Here is a 17,597-nt window from a genome sequence, read left to right on the forward strand (position 1 = left end):
TGTAATCCCAGCTACTTGGGAGGGTGAGGCAGGAAAATTGCTTGAACCCAGAGGGGGTTGTTGCATTGAGCCAAGATTGCACCACAGCACTCTAAGTATCACAGAGCTAGCAACTTTGAGAAGCAGCTGAGGGAACAAATGCAAAAGGATGGAATTATTAAAAGATAAAAGCTCAGAGGAAGGGCCTTGTGTAACTTAAACACCTGAGAAGGAAGTGCATCTTGGCTGGTGATGGGGTCTGGGTGTTTGGCTTGGGACTCAGACTTCTGACGGGCAGAAGTAGTGGTGCTGGCATCTCTGAAGTGGATTACAGTAAAGCTGGTTCTACAGATATTGGAAAAACTGCAAACTAGAGCTAGCTCCATTGTAGGAAGGAACTGCTGCACCTGGAATGAAGCAGCATCACTAGTGTGATGCTCACAGAAGTTACATGCAGATAGGAAGAAAAGAGGAAGCCGACTATGAGAATCAAGTGCCTTCTTCTGACATTGCATTCTCCCTCCAGCACTACCCGTTGTTAGACTCGAATGTGAAACCAGCTTGTAAAGCATAAATGTTGCTTGCAGAATAAGAGTTTATAGTAGAGTGGAGTTGGAGCTGAAAATAGAAGTTGTAGAATGTTTGTATCAAAACAGAAAGCAAGAAAGACAGCAGTTATATGTATGCACTGGAGATACTCAATCGAATCATGTGTGTGTATTTTTTTCTTTTTTCTTTTTTTTTAAAGAGAAGGAGTCTCACTCTGCTGTCCAGGCTGGAATGCAGTGGTGCGATCTTGGCTTACTGCAACCTCCACCTCCCGGGTTCAAGCAATTCTTCTGCCTCAGCCTGCAGAGTAGCTGGGACTACAGGCGCATACTGCCACATCCGGCTAATTTTTTGTATTTTAGTAGAGACAGGGTTTCACCATGTTGCCCAGGCTGGTCTCGAACTCCTGAGCTCAGGCATACCACCTGCCTTGGCCTCCCAAAGTGCTAGGATTACAGATGTGAGCCACTGTGCCCAGCCAATCAAATCATGTTTTAAAGTTACCTGAAATAAATAAATCTTCTCTGTGTAGTTAAGTCACCCACTTGATTAGGCAGGTTCATTTATTAAATTTTGCTTTTGACATTTAGGAATTTAAATTTTTAAAATATTGTATAACTACATGTAAAACATTCATGTTGTTTGAAAATAAAATCTATAAACTTCTATCCCTGTCTTGTCTACCCATCTACCTTATTTCTTCCCAACCTTATAGGTAACTATTTAATGTCCTTTATGGATTATCCTTCGTTTTTAAATATTATGTTAATGTACAATTTAAAAATAAATCATCCCACTCCATCCCATCTGTATCACTCTGTTTTTGCATTGCTGTAAAGAAATACCTGAGACTGGGTAATTTATAAAGAAAAGAGGTTTAATTGGCTCACGGTTTCACGGGCTGTACAGGAAGCCTGATGCATCTGCTCAGCTTCTGGGGAGGCCTCAGGAGACTTACAATCATGGTGGAAGGTGAAGAGGCAGCAGGCTTGTCTTAACATGTGGCCGGAGCAGGAGCCAAAAGAGGGTGGGAGGTGCCACACACTTTTTTTTTGAGATGGAGTTTTACTCTTGTTGCCCAAGCAGGAGTGCAATGGCCAGTCTCGGCTCACTGCAACCTCTGCCTCCCAGGTTCAAGCAATTCTCCTGCCTTAGCCTCCTGAGTAGCTGGGATTACAGATGTGCAGCTAATTTGTTGTATTTTTAGTAGAAACAGGGTTTCACCATGTTAGCCAAGCTGGTCTCGAAGTCCTGACCTCAGGTAATCCACCCGCCTCAGCCTCCCAAAGTGCTGGGATTACATGCGTGAGCCACTGCGCCCGGCCATGCCACACACTTTTAAATGAACACATCTCCATATGAACTCACTACCATGAAAACAGCACCAAGGAGGATATCCACCCCCATGATCCAGTCACTCCCCATCAGGTCCCACCTCCAGCATTGGGGATTACAATTCTACATGAAACTTGGTCAGGGACACAGATCCAAACCATATCATTCCACCCCAGCCCCTATAATCGTGCTTCCCAACAGTCCCCCAGTCTTAACCATTTCAGCATTAACTCTCAAAAAGTCCGAAGTCTTATATTTGAGATGAGAAGGACAAGGCAAGTCTCTTCTCCCTATGAGCCTGTAAAGTCAAAAACATGTTACTTCCAAGATACAATGTAGGTACAGGCATTGGGTAAATACTCCCATTCCAAAATGGAGAAATCGGCCAAACGAAAGGGGCTGCAGGCCTTGTGCAAGTCCAAAACTCAGCAGCGCAGTCATTAAATCTTAAAGCTCCAAAATAATCCCCTTTGACTTCACATCTCTCATCCAGGACACACTGGTACTAGGGGTGGGCTCCCAAAGCCTTGGGCAGCTGTACCTACCCCTGTGGCTTTGCAGGGTTCAGCCCCCACAGCTGCTCTCATAGGTTGCTCTCATAGGTTGACACTGAGTATCTGTGACTTCTCCAGACTAAAGGTGCAAGCTGCTGGTGGGTCTACCATCCTGGGTTCTGGAGGACAGTGGCACTCTTCTCACAGCTCACTTGGGAGGGCCCCAGTGGGGACTCTGTGTGGGTGCTCCAGCCCCACATTTCTCCTCTGTACTGCCCAAGTAGAGGTTCTCTGTGAAGGCTCTGCCCCTGCAGCAGGCTTCTGCTTGGACATCCAGGCCTTTCCATAAATCTGAAATCTAGGCAGAGAGGCTTCCAAATCTCATCTCATGCATTCTGTGTACCTGCAGGCTTAACAGCACATGGAAGCTGCCAAGGCTTATGCCTTGCACCCTGTGAAGCAGCGGCCTGAGCTGTATCTGGGCCTCTTTGAGCCATGGCTGGAACTGGAGAGGCTGGGACACAGGGACTGTGAAGGGGACTGTGAAGGGGACTGTGAAGGGACTGAGAAGGGGAGTGAGCCCCTGAGCCTGGCCTGGCCTGTAAAACCATTCAGTCCTTCTAGGCCTCTGGGCCTGTGACAAGAGTGGCTGCTCAGAATGTCTCTGAAATGCTTTCAAGGCCTTCCCCCTACCCCCAGTTTCTGCAGCCTGCTTGAATTCCTCCCTTGAAAATGGGCTTTTCTTTTCTACCACATGGCCAGGCTGCAAACTTTCCAAACTTTTATGCTCTGCTTCCCTTTGAAATATCTAAGTTCCAACTTCAGGTCACTTATTTGCTCATACATATGAGCATAGGTTGTTAGAAGCAGCCAGATCACATCTTGAACTCTGCTGCTTAGAAATTTCGTTCACCAGATACTCTAAATAATCTCTCAAATTCAGAGTTCCACAGATCCGTAAAGCAGGGGCACAGTCCAACCAAGCTCTTTGCCAAGGTGTAACAAGAGTGACCTTTGCTCCATTTCCCAATAAGTTTATTTCCATCTGTGACCTCCTCAGCCTGGACTTCATTGTCATATTACTATCAGCATTTTGGTCCCAACAATTTAACAAATTTCTAGGAAGTTCCAAAATTTTTCTCACCTTCCTGCCTTCTTCTGTGCCCTCCAAACTGTTTGAAATTCTGCCCATTACCCAGTTCCAAAGCTGTTTCCACATTTTGAGGTATCTTTATAGCAGTGCCCCACTCCTCAGTACCAATTTTCTGTATCAGTCTGGTCTCACATTGCTATAAAGAAATATCTGAGACTGGTTAACTTATAAAGAAAAGAGGTTTAATTGGCCCATGGTTCTTCAGGCTGTACAGGAAGCATGATCCTGACATCTGCTCAGCTTACAATCATGGCAGAAGGTGAAGACAGCAGGCTCATCCACATGGCTGGAGCAGGAGCAAAAAGAGAGGGGGGAGGCGCCACACACTTAAAACAACTAGATCTTGTGAGAACTCAGTCACTGTCATGAGAACAGCACCAAGGGGGAAATCATCCCCATGATACACCTACCTCCCAGCAGGCCCCACCTCCAACGTTGGGGATTACAGTTCAGCATGAGATTTGGGCAGGCACACAGATCCAAACCATAGTACCATCTTTCTTGAATAAGCAGTAGCATTACACACACACACTTTTCCTGTTTTATTTTATTTTATGTACTAGCAATCTCTCCTTAGTGGTGTAAATAGAAATTACTTATTTCTTTTTATAGCTTACTGTGGAGATTAAATTTTAGATTACATCCTTTTAGAGATGCTGTGTGAGGCTAAGGAAGTAGATGAGATCAATCCCTATAATCAAAAACTACAGAATCAGAGGAGGAAGGGTGGGATCCACAGTGACAATCAGGTGAGATAGGAGGATTGGCAGGTATTAAGGAATTCACATGATTTCCAGGAAGCAGGAGTCACTGGTATCAAGTGATGTTAGAAAGATTGAAGATGATAAGAGCAGAGAAAAGGTAGGTTTTGGTTTATGGACGTATCAGGTATTTGGAATTTGGTTAGTGTCAACTGCTGAGTGAAGTGGAAAAAAATTTTACTGTCAAACCTGTTCTCATCTCCACATCCCACTTCCAGCAACCCTCACCAAAGCCACTGAAAAATCCTCGTAGCTTGTCGTTATACAGAAACACTTGCTCCTTTTCTAATTTGTTCTCTACATTGTAGCCATTGTGACATAAAAATGCAAATCTGGCCGTGTCACTTTCTTAAAAGCTTTTAATAGACTTATTTGGACAAACACCAAAATTGCCTTGTGACTCTGCTTAATCTGGCCCTTGTCTCTTGTCTTAGCTTCTTTTGCCAGTCTTCCCCTCAATCGCACCACTTCAGTCATGCTTACCTTTGTTCAGTTCTTTGAACCTGCCTGCTCTTCTTGCTTGGGACTTTTTGTACATGCTGTTCTCCCTTCCTAGAAGTAAAAGCCTTCACTGGGTAATCTCTCCTCATGCTTTCCCCAGCCTTCCAATCCCACTAAAATGAGATCCATTTCTTCATCATATGCTCTTATAACTTCCCATAGATTTCCTTTATGGTAATTCTCAGTTTGTAGTTATATATTGATGTGCTTATTCTAATAATGTACATCTGCCTCACATTTAATCTTCACAACTACTCAGTAATATCTGTATTATTACCCTCATATTAAAGATGAGTACTCTATGTAACCTGCCCAAGACCGCTGAGCTAGTGAGGGAACTGGGATTTTAACCTGCAACTATCTACAAGACTGTAGTTATCATAAGGGCAGCGACCATGTTTGCTTTTCCTGACTGTTATGTTCTCACACCTAGCATAATGTTTGGGAAATACCTAGTTGAAATATTTGGGATGCTGAATTAAGGAGAAAATGTACTTATATTCTTGTCTCTTCACAGTATTTTCATTTCTTATGTGTATAATGTAACACACAAGGTCAGTTTAAAATTTCCCAACACCATTAGGAGGCTAACTGATTTAGCCTGGTATGATTGGTGTATCATGTATGTATAGCTCGTGATAGTACCATCTTTTCATTTTCTCAAAAATTCACGTGCCATGGTTCTTTTGTCAGGTGTGTACAAGCTGTGAGGACAACGCAGAAGCTAATGGGTTTTGTGTAGAGTGTGTTGAATGGCTCTGCAAGACATGTATCAGAGCTCATCAGAGGGTAAAGTTCACAAAAGACCACACTGTCAGACAGAAAGAGGAAGTATCTCCAGGTAATAAATGAGTTCTTTTCATTTTTTTCCTTCTATCTTTCCCCCTGTCTTTTCTTCCTTCCTGTATTGACTTGTTTTGACACATTTGTTTTGATAAGTATTAAATATACTCTTTTAAGTAAAAGAGGTTTATATTATCGAAATTTAAGTACTTACAAATGTTGGAAAGTACGAATAGATGTAGAACCCTGTTTTACATTCATACTGCCTGTCCTCCTGCTTCTATAAATGTCTTCAATTGGTGTGAATATAGAACAAATGGAGAAAAAAATTGCTTTTTCTTATTTTTCTTTTATCTCTAAGGTAACAACAAAGAGTGGGCTTAAATATTTTATAACTCTTTTCCTTTTGATATTCTTGTTGTAAACCTGCATCATGATATTTGTCTGATATGTGGATAGCCAGAGAGGCTTTTTTATGTAATTATTATTTCTAGTTTTCTGTAATTATTATTGTCTTGTTTTTAATGTACAGTTCACTCATATGTTTTTTATTTTGGTAAAATACATGCAACATGAAATTTGTCATTTTAACTATTCAATGTACAATTCAGTGGTATTTATTACATTTACACATTGTGCAACCATCACTACTATTTTCAAAACTTTTTTATCACCCCAATCAGCATCTTTGTACCCTTTAAGTAATAACTCCAATTTTCTGGCTGGGTGCGGTGGCTCACGCCTGTTATCCCAGCACTTTGGGAGGCAGAGGCAGGTGGGTCATGAGATCAGGAGATTGAGACCGTCCTGGCTAACACGTTGAAACCCCGTCTCTACTAAAAACATACAAAAAAATTAGCCGGGCGTGGTGGCGGGCGCCTGTAGTCCCAGCTACTCGGGAGGCTGAGGCAGGAGAATGGCGTGAACCCGGGAGGCGGAGCTTGCAGTGAGCCGAGATCGTGCCACTGCACTCCAGCCTGGGTGACAGAGCGAGACTCCGTCTCAAATAATAATAATAATAACTCCAGTTTTCTTCCCCTAGCTCCTAGTAACTTCTAACCTATTTTCTTCTTGTTGAGAGTGAGTCGTGCTTTGTCACCCAGGCTAGCTGTAGTGCAGTGGCACGATCTCAGCTCACTGCAACCTCTGCCACCTGGGTTCATGCTATTCTCCTGCCTGTAACTGGGATTACAGGTGTGCACCACCATGCGTGGCTGAATTTTGTATTTTTAGTAGACACAGGGTTTTACCATGTTGGCCAGGCTAAGCTCGAACTCCCGACCTCAAGTGTTCCGCCAGCCTTGGCCTCCCAAACTGCTGGGATTACAAGCATGAACCACTGCACCCAGCCTTTATTTTCTGTCTCTATAAATTTGCTGATTCTAGATACTTCACGCAAGTGTAATCACATGGTATTTGTCCTTTGATATCTAACTTATTTTACTTAGCATATGTAATTATTATTTTAAGGATTCATCCATGTAATAGCATGTATCAAAATGTAGCAAAACCTTTTTTTTTTTTTTTTTGAGACTAGTGAAAGACTTGGTGTAATCCCAGCACTTTGGGAGGCCAAAATGGGATGATTGCATGAGCCCAGGAGTTCTAGACCAGCCTTGGCAACATGGTGAAACCCTATCTACAAAAAAAAATTAGCTGGGTGTGATAGTTACATGCCTATAATCCCAACAACCTGGGAGGTGAGATGGTGGGAGGACCACTTGAACCAGGGAGCTCGAGGCTGCAGTGACCTGTGATCATTGCCATTATACTCCGTCTGCGGGACAGTGTGAGATCCTGTCTCAAAAAAAAAAAAAAAAAAAAAAAGAATGAACCATCTTTGCATTGCTGGAGTTAATTCCATATTTCATCTTGATGTGTTGTGCTTTTAATATTCTTGTGATATATTGCCGATTTTTCTCTATCTGGTTATTTCATTTTCATTCCGAATTCTACATGTTTATATATTTGTATCTTCAGAAATATTTCTTGAATTTATCTAATTATCAGTTTTTTAGTTCGTTAATTTTATCTGTAATTCCTCTCAGGTTACCTTAGGGTTTTTTTCTGTGTGTGTTTTGTTTTGTTTTTTTAGACAGAATCTCATTCCATGACCCAGACTGGAGTGCAGTGGTGCAATCTCGGCTCACTGCAAGCGCCACCTCCTGGTTTCAAGCGATTCTCCTACTTCAACCTCCCAAGTAGCTGAGATTATGTAATCCCTGTACCACCACGCCTGGCTAATTTTTCTATTTTTAGTAGAGACGGGGTTTCACCATGTTGGCCAGGCTGGTCTCGAACTCCTGACCTCAAGTGATCCACCCGCCTTGGGCTCCCAAAGTGCTGGGATTACAGATGTGAGCCACCACGCCTGGTATAGGCCAGCATACTGGTTTGTCAATTTTGACACTATTGACATTTTGAGCTAGATAATTCTTTATCGTTGGGGACTGATTTGTGCATTATAAAAAAAAAATGCAAATGGCTGATTACTGAGCGTTGTTTCATTTCAGTTATTAAAGAAATGCATTCTAAGATAGTAAAGTGTGTGTCTTCTCTCTTTCTCTCTTGCTTTCTCTCTCTTGCATTTATTAAATTGTCAAAGATGAAAAATTTTGAGAGTTCCCCCTGTGAATACGGTTAATAGCCACTCTACACTGGTTGGAGTACAAATTGGCACAATTATTTAGCTTTTTTCTGTATGAATTACCCTTTGACTCAACAATTCTACCACGAGGAATTTACCTTACGGAAACATTTAAATGATTTATAATTTTCATATGTTTATTTCAGCATTAAACTTACAAATATCCTCAGCAGGTGGTATAGTGGTGTATCTATTTCGTGAAATACTATACAGTTAATAAATAAGAATGAGGTGGATATATATACTAATACAGAAAGGCATCTAAGGTAGAGTTAAGTGAGAAAAAAAATCTTTAAAAGACAATATATGTACTACCATTTATTGTTTTATAAAATGTAACACTGCACTATACTATATGTACTTCCATATTTAGAAAAACAACCAGAGGAGTGCACACCAGGTTATTAATAGTAATTATCTCTGGAGGTAAGATTATTTCTGAAATGTTTGGATTTTGCCTTTAATTATTAGTAAGATAACTGAGGTTTACTATTTAACCATATTTATTCATATTCTGATTTTTTCACTTAACATTATGACATAAACATTTTCCAGTTTTATCCCCACACTAGAAAACTAGAGTGTAATAATGAAAACATTATTATTTCTGTGTTAATGGGTATCCTCTGTTAGGATTTTTACAAAAGTGGGTTATTTGACTACTCCTTTTAGGCATTTTTATTATATTTTCTTTCTCCCTCCCTCTTTTTCCATCTCTTTCTCTGCCTCTCTGTCTCTGTCTGTGAGGTCTCACAGTGTTCCCAGGCTGGACTCAAACTCTTGGTGCTCAAGCAAGCGATCCTCTCAACTCAGCTTCCTGAATAGCTGTGACTACAAGCGTGGGCCACTGTGCCAGGCTTGATTTTTCAAATTGTATTTTCAAAAAATCTCCTCCCATATTTAGGATAGAAGACATCCAGGTGGTTCATACTCATTTACCAGGGCTGTCTTAGGACTTTTTAATGCAATAAAACACATTTTTAACTACACACTTAGTTCTTTCATTTACTCCTGAACTAATGTTAATTTCTACTTGGAAAATGAAAAGGTTATTTACTTTTTTTTTCCTGAAATGCTGACAATATGTGATATCTTAATATCTGTAATTCTTAGTGAAAGTTATGGTATAGAATAGGTGAAGCTGTAGTGTTTATATCAATAGATGTGAATTCAAATGGGCAATCTAATAATTATTTACTATTCAATTTTGTTAATTTTCTTCTCTTTGTCTCCCATTGTTTCTGCAGAGGCAGTTGGTGTCACCAGCCAGCGACCAGTGTTTTGTCCTTTTCATAAAAAGGAGCAGCTGAAGCTGTACTGTGAGACATGTGACAAACTGACATGTCGAGACTGTCAGTTATTAGAACATAAAGAGCATAGGTACCAGCATCTTTGGTTATATATATAGATTCATATGCAGCTTTAGAGGCCAAAAGAGGACTGCTGCCAACCCTCATCAAATGGCAGTCTGCAGATAGGTTTTGTCTGGCCAGCACTATGCTGGCCTGTACTGGGGTTTGTCAATTTTGACACTATTGATGTTTTGGGCTAGGTAATTCTTTATTGTTGAGGACTGATCTGTGCATTATATGGTGGTTAGCATCCTTGACCTCTACCAACTAGTTGCCAGTAGCAACCCTCTAACCCTCCCCAGTTGTGACAACAAAATGTGGCTCCAGACATTGGCAATGTCCTATGGAGCAAAATCATCCTGAGTTGAGAACACTGGCCAACACACTGTTTTAAAATATATAGAACTAGTTGCCAGCATTGTAAAATGGGGAGATTTTACATTTTTTAAATATCTAGATTTCTGGCTTTTTTGAGAAAACAGAAGCTTTTCTAGCCCTGGGTCTGTATACTTTCATGTCAACATTTGAGGCATACCTTTTCCAGTTCATTATAGTTCCTAGCAAAGCTTACTTTTAAATCTGATCTCAACAGTCATTCAGGTCAGCAACAGATGAATTAGACAGTAAGATTTGGATTGATACAAATATAATTGCTTATGATGGTCTAGGCTCCCAATAATGGCAGACTAGATAATTTGGACCAACTGAGAATGACTAGAAAACCTGCACAAAATACAGAAATTGTCTATATGAAATGCTAGAGCAAATAAAATAGTAAAGCATTATTGGACAGGATTGGGTTGGAGTTGGGGCTAAGAATGGTGGGAGCCTTTTTCTCCCCTTGAGGTATTTGCCCAGAGATTGAGGAGTAATTTTGATAGGCTCACAGGGCTGAGAAGTCACAGCTTAGAGTGCAAGGATCATGCATGGTGAATGCGTCTCCTTGTCTTGAGTTGGGACCCTGAAAGTCTACACTATTATAGTAAAGATAAATTAGCTAATAAGTAGTTCCTCACAGGGACTAAAGCTCAGCAACTAAAATTGGATTAAAGTGAAATCATATCGCTGGCTCCTCAAGTTTCCTCGTAGAATCAAATGTAAATCCTTGCTAGAAAGACAAAGAAAACATCGAGGCCTCCAACTTATTCAATAATGAATTTTGCAAAAACAGTATTCACAGAATTAGAAATAACCAGGTTTGTTAGGCAGTTAGACAATGTGAACATAGTGAGACCCCATCCCCACAAAAAATTAGCTGGGCAAAGTGGTGTGTGCTTGTATTCCTAGCTACTTGGGAGACTGAGGTGGGAGGATTGCTTGAGCCCAGGAGTTCAAGGCTGCAGTGATAGTGCCACTGCACTCCAGCCTAAGTGACATGATGAGACCCCGTCTTTAAAAAAAGAAAGAAAACCCTAAAAATTACAGTAACTGAAATTAACTCAGTAGAAGTGCTTAAGAACAGATTTGGCATAGCATGAAACGAGAATTAATGAGCTAGAAAAAAATTAAAATATCCAGAAAGAAGCATCATCAACAAGAGGAGGATGAAAAGTAGAAGAGATTGAAGATCTAATGTGGATGTAATTGCAGTCCAAGAAGGATGGAAAGTACAGAGAATGGGAAGGAAGCAATATTCGAAGACAGAATGCAATGGCTGAGAACTTACAGAAGCTGACGAAAGGCATTTAGCCCATACTTAAGAAGTTGCACAAACCTCTAGCAGGATAATTAAGAAAGTAATATTTTTAAAGTGCAAAAAGAAAGTAACTTTCAAATCTAAAATTCTGTACCTGGTAAGCATATTCTTTAAATATGAAGGTGGATGAAAAACGTTTCAGGCAAAATAAACTGGGAGAGCATATCCCTGATAAACTCTCACTTAAAGTACCTCTTAGCAGAAGAAAAATAATAGGAGATACAGAAAGGAATATGGAGCAATAGGTAAGAGTAAATCTAAATGAATGTTGACTTAGGAAACAATAATATCTTGTTGGTGTGTTGTGTGTATATGTATATCACATAGCAGCAAATGTACTAAAAGGGTATGGAATTTATGTTCTAAGGTCCATGCGTAGTCTAGGAAGAGGGTGAAAAGTACCAATATTAGATGATATGTAAAAATCTGTTTTTGTAATGTCTAGAGTAGTCACTAAAAGAATAATAAGTACATATAATTACCAAGGTGTGGAGAGTTGTGGGGATGTGGAATAGTTAATCGGTATAAACAAAGGCCAAAAAAATGAGAAAAGGAAATAAAGAACAGATGGAATATAATGAGGCCTTGGTAAGTTGGTAGATCTACAAATATACTATAATTATACCAAGTGTGAACAGACAAAATGTTCCAAATTATAAGACAGGTTTCGGACTGAATAAGAAGGAAAATAGAAAAATGTGCTATTTTCTTTTTATGAGAAATATCTAAAAATTCAATGTATAAAATACTTAATGGGAAAAGACACACCATATAAATATTAACCAAAGGCAAGACGGTATAGTAGACAAAATCCATTATTTGAGGTAAAGAGGGACACTTTGTAAGGATGAAAGTCTCTCTTCATCTAAAAGATATGAGTTGTAAATTTATACAGGTTATAAACTTACAAAAAAATGACAGAATTTCAAACTAATAGAAAACTCCGTAGTCACAGTGGAAAATCTTACCACTTTACGCAATAATTGAAGCCGAGCAGAGTGGCAGGCACCTGTAAGTGCGAGCTACCTAGCTACTCGGGAAACTGAGGTGGGAGGATGGCTGAAGCCCAGGAGTTTGAGTTCAGCCTGGGCAGCATAGCAAGACCTATCTCTAAAAAATAAATAAGTAAGTAAATAAATAACAAAACAAGCAGACTAAAAAATCAGTAAAGATAGAGAAATAAGGGCCAGGTGCAGTGGCTGACACCTGTTAATCCCAGCTACTCGGGAGGCTTAGGCAGGAGAATCACTCGAACCCAGGAGGTGGAGGTTGCAGTGAGCTGAGATGGCACCATTGCACCCTGGCCGAGGCGACAACAGCAAAACTCCGTCTCAAAAAAAAAGATAAATAAGATTGAATAGCACAATTAACATAACGTCTTATGGACATTATGGAACACTGTACCCCAAAATATACATTCTTACAATAAAATATTTTTAACTGACCATATCATATGCTAAAGTCTTAAATTTGAAAAGATTGAAAAATACCATATATTTGGAAATGAAATTCTTGTGATAACTAAAGTCTACTGATACACAATCCTGGAATTCTAGATTAAAGGAAAAAATTATTTAGAAGACATTATTGAGACAAATGATATAATTAAGAAACATGGTCTATAGGTTAAAGTGCTGTAACAAAGTCATTTTTTAACTGTACTGTGGGCACATAAGAAAATCCTTTTTTTAAGGAAATGCACACTGAATTATTAAGGGGTTAAAGGGCTGTGAGGAGGCAAACTAAAAATTGATTAATCTGTATAAGGAGATATATGATCTCTATATGCTTGCAAATTTAACTTTGAAATTATTTTAAAATAAGCAGTTTAATACATTTAATCAAGAAGAAATTCCACTAGATGTTAGAAAACATTTTGATCTGAATGATAGTGAAAACATCAGTCAATCAAGCCTTGAGGTTTTTCTTTTTAATAACTGAAGCCATATTTGGAGGACAATTTATATTATTAAATGCATATGTTATATGTTAAGGATAAAGTCAATTCACTAAACATTTATTGCAGTTTAGGAAAAGTAGCAAATTAAACCCAAAGTAAGTGGGTTTTAAAAGAAACATAATAAAGACAAATGTAGAAATAGTCAAAGCCAAAAATTCAGTCTTTCAAAAGACTAGTAAATAATCAACAATTCTCTGTATGAGTGATTGAGAGAGCAGGCCCAAATAACCACTACCAGGAGTAGGAAGGTGGCATTACTCCATATTTCAAATGCATTTTCAAAGATAAAAAGGATATCTGTCAATAATAATGCAAATTTTTACATGATATTGGAAAACTCTTAGAAAATGAAGCTTTTTAACAAAACTTATGCTAAATACAGTAGAAAGTCAGAATAGTCCTTTAATGTTCATTCATAATTTTAAACCTTCCCACAAAGAAAATTACACATGCAAATGACACAGATGAATGTACCATATAGTTAAGGTAAAAATAGCCCCTTTTGGCCGGGCGAGGTGGCTCACGCCTGTAATCCCAGCACCTGGGGAGGCCGAGGCAGGCGGATCACAAGGTCAGGAGATTGAGACCATCCTGGCTAACATGGTGAAACCCCGTCTCTACTAAAAATAAAAAAAAATTAGCCAGGTGTGGTGGTGGGTATAGTACCAGCTACTCGGGAGGCTGAGGCAGGAGAATGGCGTGAACCCAGGAGGCGGAGCTTGCAGTGAGCCGAGATGGCACCACTGCACTCCAGCCTGGGCGACAGAGCAAGACTCCCTCTCAAAAAAAAAAAAAAAAAAAAAAATCCCCTTTCTTATACAAACTTGTCTGGAGAATGGCAAAAAAATGAATTCTTTCTAACTTGTTATATGAAGCCAGCATAACCTTTACACCAAAACTGACAAGGAATAGAAATGGAAAATTACAGGCCAGTCTCACTCATGAAATGAATGTAAAACTTCCAAGAAACGGAAAATAAGTAGGAAACAGATGATTTGAGAAGAGGGGAAAACTTGCCTTAAATCTCGTAGTACTGTCATTTTGGGACAGTGTAATCTCAACCAATTTGGCCTCATCTTAGGGATACAGAATTCATTTAACATGCCAAAATCATTGATGCTAAAATCTTTCATGTCATATTAAAAGAATAAAGGAAAAAGTATATGCCTATCTCAATAGAAGCAGTAGAAACATTCCATAAAAATTAAATATACATTCATGATATAACATCTTAGCAAACTAGGAATAAAAAAGAACTTCCTAAGCCTGATAAAGATTATTTATGGAAAGCAGAAAACGTACTTAATATTGGAATATTGAAAGTCTTTGCATTGAGATTAGGAACAACATAAGGGTGACCATTTTGACCATTTCATGTAACCTTATATTAAATAAGGGTAGTAAAAAAAAGTTCACTAAGGTAAAAAAAAACTTGAGTTGCCTATAGAAGTATTTGAAATGTTATAATTCACAGATATGATTATATACTAAGGAAATCCAATGTAATTATTAACTGGGTATCCCCTTTTTCTAACTGGCAACCCTATTTAGTTACATGTAAACATTTAAAATCACATTATATAAAATTGTTAATTTAGAAATACTGTATTTTGTACATTTTATAGAAAAACTTAAATAAAACTCTTGTTATGTATCTTCTATATCATTGCCTTTCTATCTTCTCTAGAACTTCTCTTGAGTTATCAGACATAGTCTGGCAAAGTAAATCATCTTTCCTCAGTTGCAAATTGGAAACTTTTTAAAGTGCTATATCTCATTATACTGTTGCTTAAAGTTTTATTACTAGGCATAACATCAAGAATTTTGCCCTTCTCTGTCTGTATTTATCCTGATGTATCTTTGTGGCCCCTAGGACGTAACTACCTATTATTTAAAAGTGATCTTTTAAAATATTTTCAGCAGGCTTGCATAATGTAGAAATTACAAAATAGTTAATAAATCTGATTATATATCATTGACTATTTTTGCCAAGTCCACCAAGTGAAAGTGAACTCTGTAAGCTTATAAAAACTGAATGATGGATGCATGTAGTTCTCAAACTTTCAAAATATTTATGTGTCCATAATCTTTCTGGAGGGATAATTTGAGAGGTGGGGGAAACTTGCCTTATTAGGGATACATTTGATATTTTAAAAGATTATTATATAAATTCTTTATAATCCTATTTTATGTTTTTATGTCTTTTTTTATTCTTGGACTTTTTCCTCATTGTATATTTTTATATGAAATAATTTGCTTATTTCTTCAGATATCAATTTATAGAAGAAGCTTTTCAGAATCAGAAAGTGATCATAGATACACTAATCACCAAACTGATGGAAAAAACAAAATACATAAAATTCACAGGAAATCAGATCCAAAACAGGTAATTTTATGGTATTATGTAATCATTTTTATATAATTTGTTAAGTATATTCACGTTTAGAACATTTTCCTTAACTCACAGTTAAGTAATACGTTGTTAGATGACTGCAATAACACATGATTGATAAGACTTTCCCAGAAACTTAGTTGGAAAGCATTCTTTTCTGCTGTAAAATTTCAAAACTAATAATAAACTACACTTAGTATTTTAATAGCTCATTTATCTAATAGGTGTTGATAACTTATCACTTACTTTCCAATTTTAAAGAAATACCAAAATTTAAATGCAAAACTAACCATTTTTTGCCAGTATTGTAAAATATTTTAATACTTGAATGAACCCTTAATTGTTATTTTAAGGTTTGCTGAAATTTGAGATGCCTGCCTTATGCTGTGATTTTTTAAAACTGCAAACAGGTGGAAATTTTAAGACACTAGGATACAGGGATTGTTAAACTGTTCCACACACTTTTTACTTCTTGTCTGATAAAATGCTTACTTACACAATTACTTGTTATGCCTTTTGCCCTGGTTAAGAAAATCATCAACTGTCCAAAGTCTTAAGACATCAGTGATTAGGGAGAACCACTAACTTCCATGGAGCGGGGACAGCTGGAGGTGTTGTCTAACCCCTTTTTAAAATCCCATTTAGGGCACATACTGACATTTAATTTACACACCTATGAAATCCCATGACCTCTTCTGTTGTTTTACACACAAAAGAAATGTCACTGCCTAAATAAGTCAAGAAATGTTTATTAGAATGAGCCAGAGTAAAAGAGACCTCACAGAGAATTTAAATGTTTTTCTATGTATAAATTGTGTCAGACTTTAAGGCAGTCATCACAATCTGTTATTATCATTTTGGAACATAGCTGGGGGTGGAGCATTTGGTAATTTTTTTAAGGTAATTAAATCCCTGTATTACCTGATTTCCTTAAAAGAGATTTTTAAACGTAGTTTTACCATTTCTTGCTGCCCCAGCATCATTCTTATATCTATTTATTATTATGCATTATGTTGTATATCTTTTAGTTTTTCTCATTATCAGCTCTCATTTGTTTTTACCTCTGTTTTTTGTTTTTTGTTTTTTGTTTTTTTTGAAACGGAGTCTTACTCTGTCACTTAAGCTGGAGTGCAGTGGTATGATCTCAGCTCACTGCAACCTCTGCCTCCTGGGTAGCTGGGATTACAGCTACAGCCCACCACTGTGCCCAGCTAATTTTTGTATCTTTAGTAGAGATGGGGTTTCACCATGTTGGCCAGCCTGGTCTTGAACTAGTGACCTCAGGTGATCTGCCACCTCAGCCTCCCAAAGCACTGGGATTACAGGCGTGAGCCACCACACCTGGCCCTGTTTTTACTTTTCTCTTTGACACAACTGTAGTTAATGAAATACTATTTCCTTTATTTACCATATTCTAATCAGAATAGTATATTTTGCCAAGTAGAATAATTGGTGGGTTTAAAATTTTTTTATTCTGAGTAATGAAAATTTGTAACGAATATTCATTGAATGAATGAAGAGAGATAATTATAGGCATTTCTACCATCTAGTGGCAAAAGGTAGCAATTGTAAAATAATTAATTTTAAATTAAACATCTGCCCTTAATGAAATTTATCCCTTTGACTTGTTTCTTACTGTTTCACTGAGTATATGGTTTGATTTATGGTCAAAGTTTACATTTTTTTTTACGTACCGCTGTCAATTTTTTCCACTATCACTTGTTGAAAAAACTGTTTATCTGTTGAATTGTTTTTCAGCACCTTTATAGACCATATATATATGTGGGATTATTCTGTTCCATTGTGTTTTTCTCATTGCTAGTACTTCACTTTCATGATTATGATCATTGTAGTTTTTTATAGTAAGTCTTAACATAGTGTTCTTCAAATTTGTTGTTTTATTTTTATAAATGATTTGTGCTTTTTTTCTTCTACAAAATAATAACGTTGTGTGTAACAATTTTGATTTCTGAATTGAGGCAAAAAATTAAACAA

General features: G+C 37.9%; 1 protein-coding gene across 5 annotated transcripts in view; it reads left to right on the top strand.

The window, feature by feature from the left end:
• Positions 1–17,597, top strand: part of TRIM24 (tripartite motif containing 24) — a 129,778-nt gene that overhangs the window by 53,920 nt on the left and 58,261 nt on the right. For all 5 annotated transcript variants that reach the window (XM_024249979.2, XM_024249980.2, XM_054560660.1 and 2 more), the window contains exons 3-5: positions 5,466–5,613; positions 9,450–9,582; positions 15,480–15,596. In XM_024249979.2, the coding sequence (XP_024105747.1) occupies positions 5,466–5,613; positions 9,450–9,582; positions 15,480–15,596 (398 nt within the window). The remainder of the gene's footprint in view (positions 1–5,465; positions 5,614–9,449; positions 9,583–15,479; positions 15,597–17,597) is intronic.

Source organism: Pongo abelii, chromosome 6 (assembly GCF_028885655.2).
Source record: "Pongo abelii isolate AG06213 chromosome 6, NHGRI_mPonAbe1-v2.0_pri, whole genome shotgun sequence".
Lineage (NCBI taxonomy): Eukaryota > Metazoa > Chordata > Mammalia > Primates > Hominidae > Pongo > Pongo abelii.